Source organism: Talpa occidentalis, unplaced genomic scaffold, assembly GCF_014898055.3.
Source record: "Talpa occidentalis isolate TD23 unplaced genomic scaffold, MPIMG_talOcc4v2.1 talOcc4.5, whole genome shotgun sequence".
Lineage (NCBI taxonomy): Eukaryota > Metazoa > Chordata > Mammalia > Eulipotyphla > Talpidae > Talpa > Talpa occidentalis.
In genome coordinates, this window is record NW_023604861.1 from 139,679,609 (window position 1) to 139,694,655 (window position 15,047).

Below are 15,047 nucleotides of genomic sequence, written 5' to 3' on the forward strand. Positions count from 1 at the left end.
GGAATCTAATAAGACTTAAATAAATGGGACACTCTGTACTGATATATTGGCATATTCAATATAAAAAGATATCAGATCTTTCTTGCAGTGATACACAGATTTGATGCAACCCTTATCAAAATGCTAGCAAGAAAACTTTATAGATACAATTTTTCCCTTATATATGAAGAGGCAATGGAAATAGAATAGTTAAAACATTTTAAAAAGAAGAAGTAAGTTCAGCAATCAGTCTTCCCATTTTCAAGACTTACATAACTTATAGTAATCAAGACCATATATTACTGGCAAAGCGAAAGCTCAGTGGTACAGTAGAAGGAAATGTGGAAATGGTCCCCCACAAATCATGACAAACTTATTTCTGACAAAGGTGCAAGGCATTTCACAGATCCTTTTAAACAAATGGTGCTGGAGCAATAGGATATCTATAGGCTAAAAAATGTACCTCAACCTAAGTTTCATACCTTATACAAAAATTAACTCAAATTGGGTAACAGACTTAACTGAAGATATATGACCATAAGACTTCCAGAAATAAGCCAGAGATCTTTGGGATCGAGGGCCAGGCAAGGAATTGTTTGACTCGACACCAGATGCTCTAGCCTGAAAATGGAAAACTGATAAATTGGACCACATCAAAATTAAAACTTTTCTTCCGCAAAGACCCTATTAAAAGGATGACACGGTTAAATCGCAGATGGGGAGAAAATGTTTATAAAAATCACATATCTGACAGAGTACTCGTATCTTGGTATACAGAGAACTCTCAGAACTCAGGTGAATCCAATATCCTAAACACTGGCAGAATGATTATTTTTCAAGAAACTTCATTTCTCCAATGGTTCTCAACCAGAAGGGATTTTACTCTTCCCCCTGAATATTTAGCCATGTTTGGATATATTTTTGGTTGTCACTGGGGAGGGGAGATGTCTGTATGTATGCTAGAGATGATGTTAAATATCCATCCCACAATGTGCAGACTTCCCCTCCCACGGCAGAAAATTATGTGACTCACAGTGTTAGCATTGTTTCTGTTACGAGCCATGTGATACCTGCTAGGGAGTGCAAGTCAAAACCACAATGAGCTATTACCTCACACCTGTTAGAAAGGCAAGAAACAACACGTGAGGTCCTGGGGAAAAGGGGGCCTTCCTATGCTGTCAGCGGGGATGTAAAAGGATGCCCCCATTTTACATTTACAAGGCGGTGGTGGTGATTTCTCATAAAACTAAGACTAGAGATGCCATATATCCAGCTGTCCCATTTCTGGGTATTTGAAGAACACAAGAAGACCATATATGTAGGTGCTCCCCTATATTCATTGCAGCATTATTTGTAATAGCAAGATAGGGAAACAATCTAAGTATCCAATGGTAGATGAATGGATCAAAAATGTGTATGTATATGCAGTAGAATATTACTCAGCTAGTAGTAGTATGAAATCTTGTCACTGTGACAACATGGATGGACCTAGAGGCGTAAGTGGTGTAAGTCAGATGGGAATGATAGATACCATATGCCTTCACATTATGTGGAATACAAAGAAACAGCAAAGGAAGAAACAAAAGAAAATAAAGACAAATCCTTAGATACGGAAAACAGACTGGTGGTTAGCAGAGAAGAGAGCGAGTTGGGAGGTGGGTGAAATGGGTAAAGGTGATGGATGGAAACGAGGCTTTTTATGACAATCGTGATGTAGTGTTTTGTAGATGTAGAGTCACAGTGCTGTGCTCCTGCTTTTATATAGTACTATAAACCAATTTTACCTTAGTAAAAATTTATTAAAAAAAAAAAAGAAACCATGTAATAGCCTAGATCCTTTACAGACTCAAAAGCAAGTGGCCATTCATGTAATATTCCCAATTTTTTAATCTTACTCATTGATTTTGAAATTAACATTTACTTTCTGTAGTTTTCTTCATTGGTAAACTGCTGATCTTTCTGCCAGCAAATGCTTGGGTGATTATAGTGTGTGAATTTGACAGATTGATTGTTTTCTTCCATTGTTTTTTATTAACAGACTGCAGCAGAAGTTGGAATAATTGAGAGTATTCAGCTAAGAAATTTCATGTGTCATTCCATGCTTGGACCCTTTAATTTGGTTCTAATGTCAACTTTGTCGTTGGCAACAATGGAAGTGAGTATTTGAGAATTGCTGACAATGAGCAGTACTTTGATTTTTTTTTTTTTTTTTTTTTTTTTAAATTTTTTTTTTTTTTATAGAGGCATGCTTATTTATTGTTTGCTGGTTTGTTTGTTTGTTTTGTTAACATGCACTGGGTACAGTCAGAAGCGCGGGAGGATGAGAGATCACCAGAGCCAGAGCGGGGAGCAGAGCAGGCAGAAGGACCGAAGTACACTGCTGAGGGAGCAGCGGGGGCAGAGGTCTGCACGCCATGTGGACCCTCCTCTGGTGGCCGGGGAGCAGCCGGGATCGAACCGGCGCCGCAGAGGCCGCGGGCAGCTTCGCAACAGCGCTCAACGCTGCGCCACCGGGAGGCCCAGCAGTACTTGATTTTAAATGCATTAACTTTTGAAATAGATGACAGTGCTGATGAATCTAAGTTTCACCTCAACAACTTACAACCATGAAGCTGCCAGTTTGCAGTTTAAGAAAATGAGTTAACTCTACATTCATTATTTGTGCAAGCAGGGTAAACATTTTCTACTTATTCTTTGGAATAAAGCATTACCTTGCAGGTCACAACCATAGAAAAGTAGACACACTAGCCACACGGGGGTTGACACACCTGTGTCTTACCACTTTTAAGTGCTGTAGTAGAGCATAAAGAGCCATAGGAATCCAGCCATGAAGGAACTAATCCTCGCTGTTGTGGCAGTGAAAGCTCTAAAACAGGAGGTAGTTGTGCTGGTATTTAAATGAAATTTTAGATTTTCTGGTTCTGATTAGGGAAGAAGAAACTTAGGTGTCACAGGTAAAGAGTGCTCTTCTGCAAAGGTTTGAGAGATAGAAGCAGACATGTAGAGAGCAGCCTCAGAGGGTGTTGCAGTGGACATGCTGCGGAGGTGCAGAAGCTGTCACAGGGGAGTCAGGTTGTAGGTGATAACATTGAGTATCTTGTATGCTGTGATAGAGATTTGGGGATTTTATTCAGAAGTTAGAAGGGAACCATTTAAATTTTTTGAGTGAAGGAATGGCACGGTCAGTATTTTTTAAGCAAACTGATTACATTGTGGAGAAAGGACCAGATAGGCAGCTTTTGTGGTAGGCCAGCCAGGCCGGAGGTGTTGCCGCTTGACTGCTTGACTGATGGTGCACAGGGAGAGGAGGCTGGCCCTGGTCTACCGCTGGTGACAGTGCTAGGACATGAAACCAGGTGTGTGTCGCTCCACGGTATGCGTAGTAGTTGCTCTTTGTTTTCCCCATTCTGTTATTTAGTCAAGAGGAAAATGTTTTTCCAGAGGATGGATAAAAGGGTCAGTGCCACAGGGAGTCACGTGGAACAGACACAATGGGCTGGTTGCTCTGCATTTAGGTCTTTTTTTTTTCTTTAACTTTTGTAACTGAGTTTGCTGATAAAACTTTAAAAGTAATGTGGGGGAGTCATGAACATGGTAAAGAAGAAAAATGAGAAGTAGAATAGGGATTTGAACGGAAATCAATTGGGCTGTCGGGTGTGTTGGTTCAGCTGGGGTATGCTTGGAAGATCATGAACTGGTAAGAGCTGACTGAGTTGGCTGATCATAGAGATGAGAAAATGGTGACCATATTTTGGGTAGTTGTTAGAGATTTTGGAATTTCAGCTTGTGATATCTTCTGCCCCTTAGGGAAGACAAAGTACACTTTTCAAAGAGCTAGAAAATGAATATTCAGAGTAGTGATGATAATTGACACAATGTTATATAAGATATTTGATTTTGGTTACTTTGTCATCTTTAAGTTAATTCATTCAACAAATATGTGAGTGCCTGTTAACGGTCTGATTTTGAAGTTGAGGCATTGACTGAAACACAGCATTCATGGTCTGTGGAGCTTGCCCTGGAGAGTTAAAAATAGATTTTGACTTCTGAGAATTTATGAGAAAACCAAATTGTAATTACATTAGACTATAATAAAATTAGTTGAATTAAGTGTATATGTAAGTAGATAAATTCATTCAATAGGCTAATGGATCAAGATAATACAGTGAGAGTTTTAGACTGGGAAGATGTCAGCTATTTCTTCCATTTCCGTATTAGTGGCACACATTTGATTCCTGAAATGTACTAATTTTTTTCTAAAAGCATTGGATAATTATTTCATGATATGTACAACTTTAAGTTTGCTGCTTTGGCACTGGAAGAAAATTATAATTGAGTTATAACATTATTTCAGGGTTAGACTAATTTTACATTTTCATTTAGAAATCTTTCTACCTGAAATTGTGGAAGTCAGCCTTTTCTCTCTAATGATGGTGATTTCTTCAACCTGTTTCTTTAGGTGGGAAGAGTGCAGTACTCACAGCTCTCATAGTTGGTCTTGGTGGAAAAGCAGTTGCTACTAATAGAGGATCGTCTCTAAAAGGTTTTGTGAAAGATGGCCAAAAGTAAGTGTTTACTTCCTATATGTGTTTTTCAATTCTTCAGTCAGAGACAAGCACTTTAGATGCCCAGTGTGTGCAAATATTGCGGGAAGTGAATTGGCCCCGGGGCCTGGAGCATATGTGTCATTGCTTTCCATTGCTTTCGCCTGCCCCTTGTTGCCAGCTCGGCCCACTGTTCTTGTTATCCTCTCCAGACAGGCGGCTTGTGTAATTGTTGCCTGTGCCTGCCCACTGATACTCTCGCATCTCTTACCTTTCTAGGAGAAGGCCAGTGATAAGTCTGTGTACTTCCATTTAAAGGAATATTTATAACATTGTATTTTTAACTTCTTCAAAGCCTTATCAGGTCTTCTGCAGTATGCTCTGGGCAAAAATATAGTGAGTGGCCAGGCAAGGTGTCCCTGCACAGCATTCCTGCCTCCAGCATTCTTTAGAATTCCAAAGAAGTATTCCTCTCTCTGACTCCGATTTTTATACCCTCTACCAGGTGGTTTGCCAGTGAGTTTGTTTTGCGCACCACAATCCCAAGTCTGTTTGTGGTCCGTCTTGACCCCTGGGAATGGACATCTATCTGCCCTCTTTATCTTTACTTTTGCGTTTCTTTTTGTTGTCTCTTGCCTTCACATAACTACATATTGTCCAGTTTGCATTATATAGACTCATGGCCTTTTCCCATTAACACCTATCTTTTCAGGCTGATTCTTTGTTATTTTTTAATACCACTCCACATAACTTTGAAGGGATTTTTGTTTCTAGTAACTAGATGTTCTAAATCCATCATGCTTGCTCCAGTGTGAGGCTGCACCCACTGCTCATTTCTCCCAAATGCCAAGAGCCCAGAACGTCACCAACTCTGATAATTTACAGTGATGTCTTCTTTTTTTTCTCATATAATAGACTTTCCTTCTGCTCAGTGTCATAGAGTCATTTGACTCTTCCTTATTTTATTACTAAAATAATTAGTGACTGACCATGAATCAGGACTTCAGGCTTATATAACTCTCAGAATCCTTAGGAATCATAACCCTCAGCCGGGTTCCAAGTTAACTCAGGAGGAGGACTCAGAAATATGCACAGAAAATTATTTCCCATGCTACATGACCTTGCAAAGAACTATTTGGTAACAATTCTGCAGCTATTTCCTGGCTCTGCTTATATTTGGGCCCCAGCCCAGCAAGGTCTTCTCCCCCAGTCCCCAACCAAAATTATGTCTGTAGCCAAAATTAGTTAGTTTAGTCTTTTTTTCTAACGTCTTTTTTTTTTTTTCTCCATGGAGGATCTGGGAAATAGGACAGAGGTGCGGGGGGTGAGGATTCATCAGAGACAGAGCGGGGGGCAGAACAGGTAGATCTACTGAAATACACTGCTGAGGGGAGCAGTGGGCAAGACAGGAGAGTGTGCTGTGGGTCAGCTCCTTGGCTGGGGATCAGACTTGTGCTGCAGCTTTGATAGTGCCGAGACTTAACCCCTACACCACCAGGGAGGCCCAGTTTAGTCATTTTAAGTTAATGATCTTAACTCTGTGTGAGTTTCTCATACTTAACTGCCTATTCCTTAGTTGTCTTAAACAGTCATCTGGTCTGCCTAGCTACATAACACATTGATCTTTTAAATATCTTAGTCTCAAATAAATACTTTTATTTTCCACTAGATTAGTACCTGAAAGCACAAATTTCTCTCTGAAACTTGTCCTCAGAATACCTTTACAAAGAAAAGACCAACTTAAATCAACAACTTTGCGAGCACTGCTGCATATAGATGGGAACATGAATATATTTTAAACAGAGATAATAACAGTTAGGCTCAATCTTTTAACTAACCTTATCTGAAAAAGTATAAACAGCTTTTCCTAACTCATTACTGTTCCTCTTATTATTTCCTGCCTTACTTAAAGCACTTGATATTTATAAAATTCTTTTCATTTTATAGTCTCTGATTCTGTCATCACTGTTTTACAGAATCAGCTCATTGAGCCTTTCAGTTAATTACATCCCCCCTATTTGTGACAGGTGGATTTTTGATCCCCTTTTTGGGGATGAGAGGGGAGTTTCAGATCTTGGAGATGATTTCCTAATTTGGTGAGAGAACTGTGGCTTGGGGCCCTTTACCTGTTGGTTATCCACCAGCCCTTTGCAGTGTTTCTGTGATGATGAATGACTTCTAATATTTCTACTGTTATGAAAACCTTTCTCAGTGACCCACAGTCTCATGCTCCCTGCTGTTCATGCTCCCTGCTTAAACACACTCATGCACTCTTCCCTCCCTTGTCTTTCCCAAAACTAGTATTGGTGATGGGGTCTTAGCACCAGCCCACATCAGCTGAGGCCTTGAAAGAGTGGATTAGGGAGGGATGAAAACTCATGTTGCTTCTGTATGTTCCTGATTTATTTAGCTAAGGCTACAGAACTTAACTGCAGATGAACTGGTCTCCCAGAGAAGGAGCAGATTTGCATCATATTTTTACAAGGCATTTTATATTCCTTGCCCCTCATTCCCGTTAGTGTCATTTCCATCTGGCACATAGGTTCTTCCTGAGTGAAGAAAGAAGCCACATTCTCTTGTGGATCTACTTGTTTGTCATTCTGCAAGAACTTTCTCCATAGTCTCTCTTCACTTGAGGGCTTCAGCGTCAGCCGCAGAAGTGAGAGGTGGGGAGACAATAGTGAGCGCCCAGCTCCGTTATGTCTGACTACCTGAGCCGGACTTCTCAACAGTTATTATTATAAGACTTTTTTTCTTAAACCTTAAGTTTTTGAGTAACTTTCCTTTCTTAACTTATTAAATTCTTACAGCAACAGGATACTACTACCCCTGAAGGTCTCGATATACTTAGTCTAAGTGTGATAATCCAGAAAGCAAATATAATAATCATTTTACTTTTTGAATGTTTTCATGAGGTATATTTACTTAATACTAGGTAATTATATGAGTTAATGAAGTAAAATATCTTTTGTTCCATAATGTAGGCTGACTGCCCTAGCCTATCATACTTTAGTTAGTGGTTTTCAATTTGACCATTAATGAGAATCATTTTGGAAAACTTTTAAAAACCCCATTTATTATAACTTTTCAGGAGCATATATGTCTCAATTAGGTATTTCTGATTAAACACTTGCATACACGCTAACCCACTCAAGATGGCTTTGAGAAGAAGCTTTATTATAAAGATGCAAAGAAGCTGCCAGGAGGAAGTCAGCTGGGTCTCATGAGGGATGGGAATTGAGAGACCTCAGAACCAAGTTCTCCTGTCTCAGGGTCTTTCCTTTTTTGTGTCTCTTGCTTCTCCTGTGTTGTGGTCTCTAGGCCTCTCTTCCCTCCCTGCCATTGGTCTGTGCTGCAGCTCTTCCTCTACACCTCCCCCGGCCCAGCCTCTTTATGTAATTGTGCTTGAGTTATGCTCTCCTCTCTCCCCTCCTTAAGAGGTGTGAGCTGTGTGAATGTTTCTCTCATAATCTGAAGTATGTGAGCTCTATCTTACTGTTTACCCGAGTGTGTGTTACTCGGTGTCTTTGTGCAAGCATTTATGTCTTCCCTTCTTAGTCTGTAGAACTGTGTACGTAAGGAAGTGTTCTTGTGTTCTGTCTTTAATTCACTGCCAGTTTTCTGTGGATATGTGTCTGTTGGTCTGTATTTGTGGGTATGTGTCTGTTGGTCTGTATTCCCTAAACTGTAGTTTAGGGAATCACTACTTTTCTTCTTGGTTGTGTCTTAATTTGAGTTTGTTTTAAACGTTTTGCACTTTGGAATAATTTCAGTTTTATAGAAATGTAGCAAGGGTAATGCAGTTTCCTTTGTACCCTTTGTCCTACTAAGGTACTTTCATCAAAGCTATTTAGTTATCACTGAGCGAATATTATTGACTAAATTACAGACCTTATTTGGATTTTACCAGTTCTTCTGGTTTATCATTTAGTGTCCTATTTTTATAGCTCAGTTCCTGGGGGTTAGACGGGGGGTTGATGTGGCTGCTAAGCCCTCTGTCTGCTAGGGCACTTGCGCAGGAGCGAGCATGGGCAGCGCTGAGGAGACACTTCAGTGTATCTGGTTTAGTATCAGTGACAGTGAACGTCCATCTTGGTGTTTTTTCCTCCTTTTCTGCAATGGGAACAGTTTTGGAATATGATTACAAAATCGAAAACAATTTGTTCTAGCAAAGATGTCATTTAATTACCAATTAAGGCAGTTTTATAATAAAAGATTATCTTGAAAGATAATCCTAACAGCTAGAGAAATATTGTGTTTATGTTTAAACAATGCATTTGAAGTATGTGTTCATTAATGTCTGTCTTAACATTTTTTGGTTCTTTTACAAGTCTTATTTTAACAGAAGCTAAGAGAAGAGAAATACTGTTTTTCCCCCATAATACATTAAAATGTCTTGACTATCGACTTTAAACATCTTTAAATTTTTAACAATTCTGTTGTAATATCAACAAAGCTTTAAGGAATTTTGAGTTTAAGTTTACGTTTCTTCATATTAAATACTTTCCCTTTTTTATTGACAGTTAATTGAGAAATTAAAGTTGCCTCCTTTGATTTAATCCTCTTGGAGGATATTATTATTTCACTGTAATTCTTCATCATTCTTGAGGGCCTGCTGCCAGCATGATGCTTCATTATAAAATTCAGAGTAGCCAGGCAGTCTGCTATTGATTTCCTCTTAAAGTAAAATGTGTGACCCACATGATCTGGTACAACCAAAACATAAATGGTTTTTGTGTAAACGTGGCATTTTTATTACAAATAGAATAGTCAAGTTTTTTTAATTAAGCTTCTCTTATTCTCAACTTTTATTTTTTTTCCTGGATGTGACGATCTTTAACATTATTCTTCAGTAACCAGTCAGCCATTAGCTTCTGGTATAAAATTAATTTTCAAATTAACCAATTACTAGGTTTTAAACACCTAGTAATTAAGTGTTCCATCATTTGACTTAGTTTGACTTTATTCTTTTAGCTCAGCAGATATCTCAATAACATTGAGGAACAGGGGTGATGATGCCTATCGAGCAAATGTGTATGGTGACTCCATAATTGTGCAACAACACATCAGCATGGATGGAAGTCGATCTTACAAACTAAAAAGTCAAACAGGTTTGCTATGAATTTCTTTCCATTTCATATATTAGTAAAGACCCAGTTAAACAGAGTTAAGTCATTGTGCTCATAATCACTGAAAGGATATATCTTCTCTTGAAGCCTCTTAGGTTTGGTTGGATGCAAATGGGTGTACGTACACATTTATACATACATACATGTGTATACATACATATATACACATGCGTAGTTGTTTAATTGCAGGACATTCTACAGCAAAACCATGGATTAACAGAAATTGGGTCTTTGTGAAATTGGCTATGCCAGTTTCTGTTCACAGGCAGACCTTCTTTTATCCCTGTAGTTTCTCTAACACATGGAAAGAGATAGTTAACCAAAGGTGGAAAAGCACAGAAAGGAGGAGGAGGTGAACGTTAATTTACCAAAGAGAGAGATGAAAAGGAGAAGAAAACTCTGCCTGTGTGCTGCCCCCTCCTCTGTGTCCCTGGTGGTGATTAGTCTGTCTCCCCAGCCCTCAGGAGTATGTCCTCAATGCTGCCTTTCTTGATGACATAATGAAATCCGACTGGTACTTATAAGTAATTGCTCCTTTCCCCCCATGTATATTGTCCTAGAAACAGTCTGGTCATTTTATATGTTTCTCATAACTAGGCACCGTGGTTTCTACTAGGAAAGAAGAACTGATTGCAATTCTTGATCATTTTAACATACAGGTAATTGCTAAATTTGTGCTTCAGGCTGATTAATGCAACTGTTTGGTTTGTGTGTGTGTGTGATTTCATCTGTGCTGTGTAAAGAATTATAATGGCCTCGAGTAAATTTGACCACAGGAAGAATAGGTGTACCTCTTGTTAGAGAAGTTCTTTAAAACTTATTAATTCAACAATAATTTTTAATACATAACTTTAATTCAATAGAGCAATCTGTCAAAAACACCAAGTGTATAATTGGTAGTGCTAGAATTTATGTTAATAGTCTTTAAAGTTTACTGTCTGTTGTCCTAGACAGAATAGCATCATAGTTACCTAAACTCAGTGATTGGATTCTTGTAGAAAGGAAATTTATTCTAGAAGGATAAAGCATTTCTTTATGTATTTCAGATTTACTGACCAGGCTTAAGTCCTTCCTGCGAAGATATTTTAACTGAATAATTGGAAATAGGGCACATATAGACTTGTAACATTAGCCTGGAATTGTCATTAGAGATCATCTACTCCAGGCCATTTATTTCTATCTCTGTTTTATGATAGCTTCATGAATCAGTAACAAAAAATGGAAAAATTAAAGAAATGCTGTAAGAAAAATGAACAGTATTTGTAATCATAATTCTAATTAGAAATAACCGGGCAGGACTTCTGTTTTTACCTGGTGAAAACAACTTGCCCAAAGCTACACGACAAGTTAGAGATAGTCCAGCCAAGAACCCAAGTCAGCTGCCTCCCTTGCTGGGAGCTCTGTTATCTGATGGTACCAGTTGCTTAGGGGTGCTTTATGCTTGTGCCTCCATGTAACGGCAGAATATTTAATTTTGACTATAGTTATTTATTTTAGTATCATGAAATATTGAAGCATTTTTTCTCTTCATTAAGAATTTCTAATTATTTTCTACAATTTACCCTAACGCTTTTTAACATTTAGCTAGTACTTAACCCTCTTGATGCCACCCATAGGTCAATTATTCTAATTGTATTTTAGTTCATTTCTTTTTGAGGCATTAAAGTGAAATGTTTTTAATTAACCTTTTTTGTTTTTTTCAGGTGGATAATCCAGTTTCTGTTTTAACACAAGAGATGAGCAAACAGTTTTTGCAGTCTAAAAATGAGGGCGACAAATACAAAGTAAATATAAAATTACCCAGAAGAATACATTTCTAGATATCTACATAGAAACATTATTCTCGCTCACATGGTCAATATTGGGTACTTTTCAAGACACCTATTTGTGAAACATAATGTCGGGATTAATTTAAGAAACTGTTAAGTAAGATGGGAGTATAATTTTCTTGGTAAATCTTTGCTTTCACATTTGGACTTAAAATTTTGGGAGATATTAGATTATTATTTTCCAAAAATTAATCTTTTAAGAAATGTAAGGATCCAAGGGAATGATTGGCCAACATATGTAGTAACTTTTAAGCCTTAAATTATTTAAAACTTACAAAGTGAACAAAGTATTCAACTATAGCTAAAACTTAACTCTATACTTTTTTATTGTTTTAGTGTTTGCTATTTTAAAAATTTAAGATGCGGGCCTCCTCGGTGGCGCGGTGGCACAGCGGTTGAGCGCTGGGTTGCGAAGCTGCCCGCAGCCTCTGCAGCGCCCATTCGATCCCCAGCTGCTCCCCGGCCACCGGAGGAGGGTCCCACATGGCACGCAGACCTCTCCTGCCGCCCGCTGCTCCCCTCAGCAGTGTACTTCAGTCCTTCTGCCTGCTCTGCTCCCTGCTCTGGCTCTGGTGAATTCTCTCACCCTCCCGTGCTTCTGACTGTACCCAGTGCTTGTATAAATAAATAAATAAATCTTAAAAAAAAAATAAAAATTTAAGATGTGCTGAGATCAAAAATGTGGCTGTTTTCTGTTTTCATATTTGCTTAAGGAATGGAAGAATCAGTAAAAATTTCAAAGAAGCATATTATACCAAAAAAGTGTTTTCTTTCATTGGGTTTTCAGAGCTTTTGCACAGGAACATGAAGATGTGAACATATAGCAGGTTAACTAAATTTGGGGGCTGAAATAAGACATGTTTTTTTTGTGTTGATATTACTTGCTTATGTCGTGTCATTTTACATAATGTGTCTGTTTTTGGAGACTAAATTGTGTTTTTTCATAGTTTCATGGAAGTTTACAAACTCTTAATTTTGTTTTTCCTGTTGTTGATACAGTTCTTCATGAAAGCAACTCAACTTGAACAAATGAAGGAAGACTATTCATACATTATGGAAACAAAAGAAAGAACAAAAGAGCAGATAAATCAAGGAGAAGAGGTTTGCCAATATTTTTCAGATCAAATTCCTGTAGTGTAGAATATAAGTCTACTTACAGTGTGGAATATAAGCTATTCCAGAAGCTCATGTCATTAGATTTAATACTCATTTGATGATTTTATTAATTATTAAGAAAAAACTTAGATTTAAAAAATTATCACTTAAATTTGAGTTTTAGAAATTAATTCCTCCTGAACCGTCCATTATCTTTGGAATGAGTGCTGTATATTCTTTGCCGAGGACATACTAATCTGGCTATAAGATAGGGAATTGAGAGTAATAGGAAACTGAATTTTGGAATTTGTTTGAAGTTGTATAGTCTTAAGCCTTTTATTCCTTTGCTCTTTGTGTAAAGACTGTTTAGCAATTTTCATAGTGCAGAAATTAGCAAAATCATTTTACTTAGTATATCAGAGAACAAAATAATTTTTTTTCACCTAAAAGGTCATTTTCCAGCAAATATTTTTTAGCGCTTTTATTAAGCAATCTATTCAAAGAAATATACTGGTAAAAAGTTTTGCCTTTTCTGTGTTAGTAAGAAATATCTTTTTTTTTTTTTTAAAGCGACTTACTGAACTCAAGCGCCAGTGTTTGGAGAAAGAAGAACGGTTTCAGAGTATTGCTGGTTTAAGTACAATGAAGACTAATTTGGAATACCTGAAGCATGAAATGGCTTGGGCAGTGGTAATTCTCATTTAGTTACTTCTCTACATGTATTTGTAGTAATATAGTATATATTTGGTTACATTTAGTCTCTTACGTGACATACAGGGTTTGGTCTATAATTTTTTAGGTAAATGAAATTGAAAAGCAATTGAATGCTATCAGAGATAATATCAAAATTGGAGAAGAACGAGCTGCTAGGCTTGACCGGAAAATGGAAGAACAGCAGGTAATTGCAGTTTCTTTAGTACAGATTTATTTTGTTTAATCTTGAGATTACTGACATTAGACTATTTATGGTTACCAAAAATTGCAGTTTCAACCTCATATTTATGTACACCTGTATCACTCAGTTGATGCTAACCTGAACTTAGGGTTTCAGGAGTTGTGGTGACATGGGTCTTCTAAGAAGGGCATTGTCTGTGGATGCCATCCGCAGCCTGAGGCTATGTAGTAGTTTCATGCATGTCGACAGCCATACTTTGTCATCCAGTAGAGATGCTGGAGCATGAAGCTTTCACTCTTGGGCTCACTAAGATTTAGAACCATGAAATAACGGAGGCATCATAGTCATTGGTGCTCAATGGCATGAGGTGTGAGAATTCAGGACTGAACACGGTGCCCAGACACAGCTGTAGCACTTTCAGGGAACTGAGATGTAGGTCCCAGAACCTAGAGGCGGAGCATGTAGAGGATAAAATATTAAGTCTGTTAAGGTAAATTTCTTCTTGAGATTTAAAAGAACGCAGGTAGAAACTGTGCTTTTTAATATTTAAATAAAAAAGCCATAGGAGTCTTCCGTGTAGGCCTAAAGGTAGAAGCAAAGGCAATAAATTTCTGTTGGAACTTTTTACCATGTAGCTCTCTACAATCAACCTGTTTTTTAAAACTGCTTTATTGAGGTATAATTCAAATGCCATACATTTCACCCATTTAAAGTATACAATTTAGGGTTGATAAATTGGGTAACAGGAGTCGATATTTTGTTGTTTGCTGGAAACTAGACTTTTGGTGGTGACCAAAATGCAATACATTCCAGATTTTGAATTGTAAGGCTATAGGCCTGAAACCTATATAATGTTATGAACCGGGATTCCTCAACCTACTAAAGACAGAGCTTCCATATGATCCAGCAATTCCACTCCTAGGTATTTACCCAAAGGACACAGAAACATTAATTCCAAAGAGCACCTGCACCCCTATGTTTATAGCAGCACTGTTTACAATAGCTAAGCTTTGGAAACAACCCAAATGCCCCAAAATAGATGACTGGATCGAGAAGATGTGGTACATATACACCATGGACTATTACTCAGCATTCAAAAAAGATAAACACATGCAATTTGCAGCAGCATGGATGGAGCTGGAAGGGATCATGCTCAGCGAAATAAGCCAGAAAGAAAAAGAAAAATACCGGATGGTCTCACTCAAAGCGGGAATCTACAAAACCTAAATAAGGGACCAGGAAAAAGAATAGCTATAAGAAAGAAAAAAATCAAAATCAACAAACAATTATGAACCAGAGACACACACACTATGGGGGGTGGGGAGAAGGGATTGGGGTCAAAATAAGGGGGTTACAATTGTATGGGGAATATAAAAATAAAATTTAAAAAATTAAAAAAATAAAAAAAATTCAGTGATTTTCAGTTTGTTCACAAGTATCTATAGTCACCACTATGGGATTTTCCTGCTGCATTGCCAGAGTAGAACTTCTGGCCGCCGTTTCTCCCCTTTATAACCTTGCCCCCCACCCCTACCCCCCCACCTCCAGTATGACTGACTCAGTTCCTTGTGCTCTA

The 15,047-nt window shown here is 37.9% G+C and overlaps 1 protein-coding gene across 1 annotated transcript in view; it reads left to right on the forward strand.

Moving 5' to 3' along the window:
- The first annotated feature begins 1,457 nt into the window (after positions 1-1,457).
- Positions 1,458-15,047, forward strand: part of LOC119259601 (structural maintenance of chromosomes protein 6-like) — a 43,451-nt gene continuing 29,861 nt past the window's right edge. Inside the window, 10 exon segments of the mRNA XM_037528591.2 lie at positions 1,458-1,475; positions 2,018-2,090; positions 2,093-2,134; positions 4,439-4,544; positions 9,498-9,634; positions 10,250-10,311; positions 11,356-11,436; positions 12,481-12,582; positions 13,147-13,266; positions 13,376-13,474. Of these exon segments, the coding sequence (XP_037384488.2) occupies positions 1,458-1,475; positions 2,018-2,090; positions 2,093-2,134; positions 4,439-4,544; positions 9,498-9,634; positions 10,250-10,311; positions 11,356-11,436; positions 12,481-12,582; positions 13,147-13,266; positions 13,376-13,474 (840 nt within the window).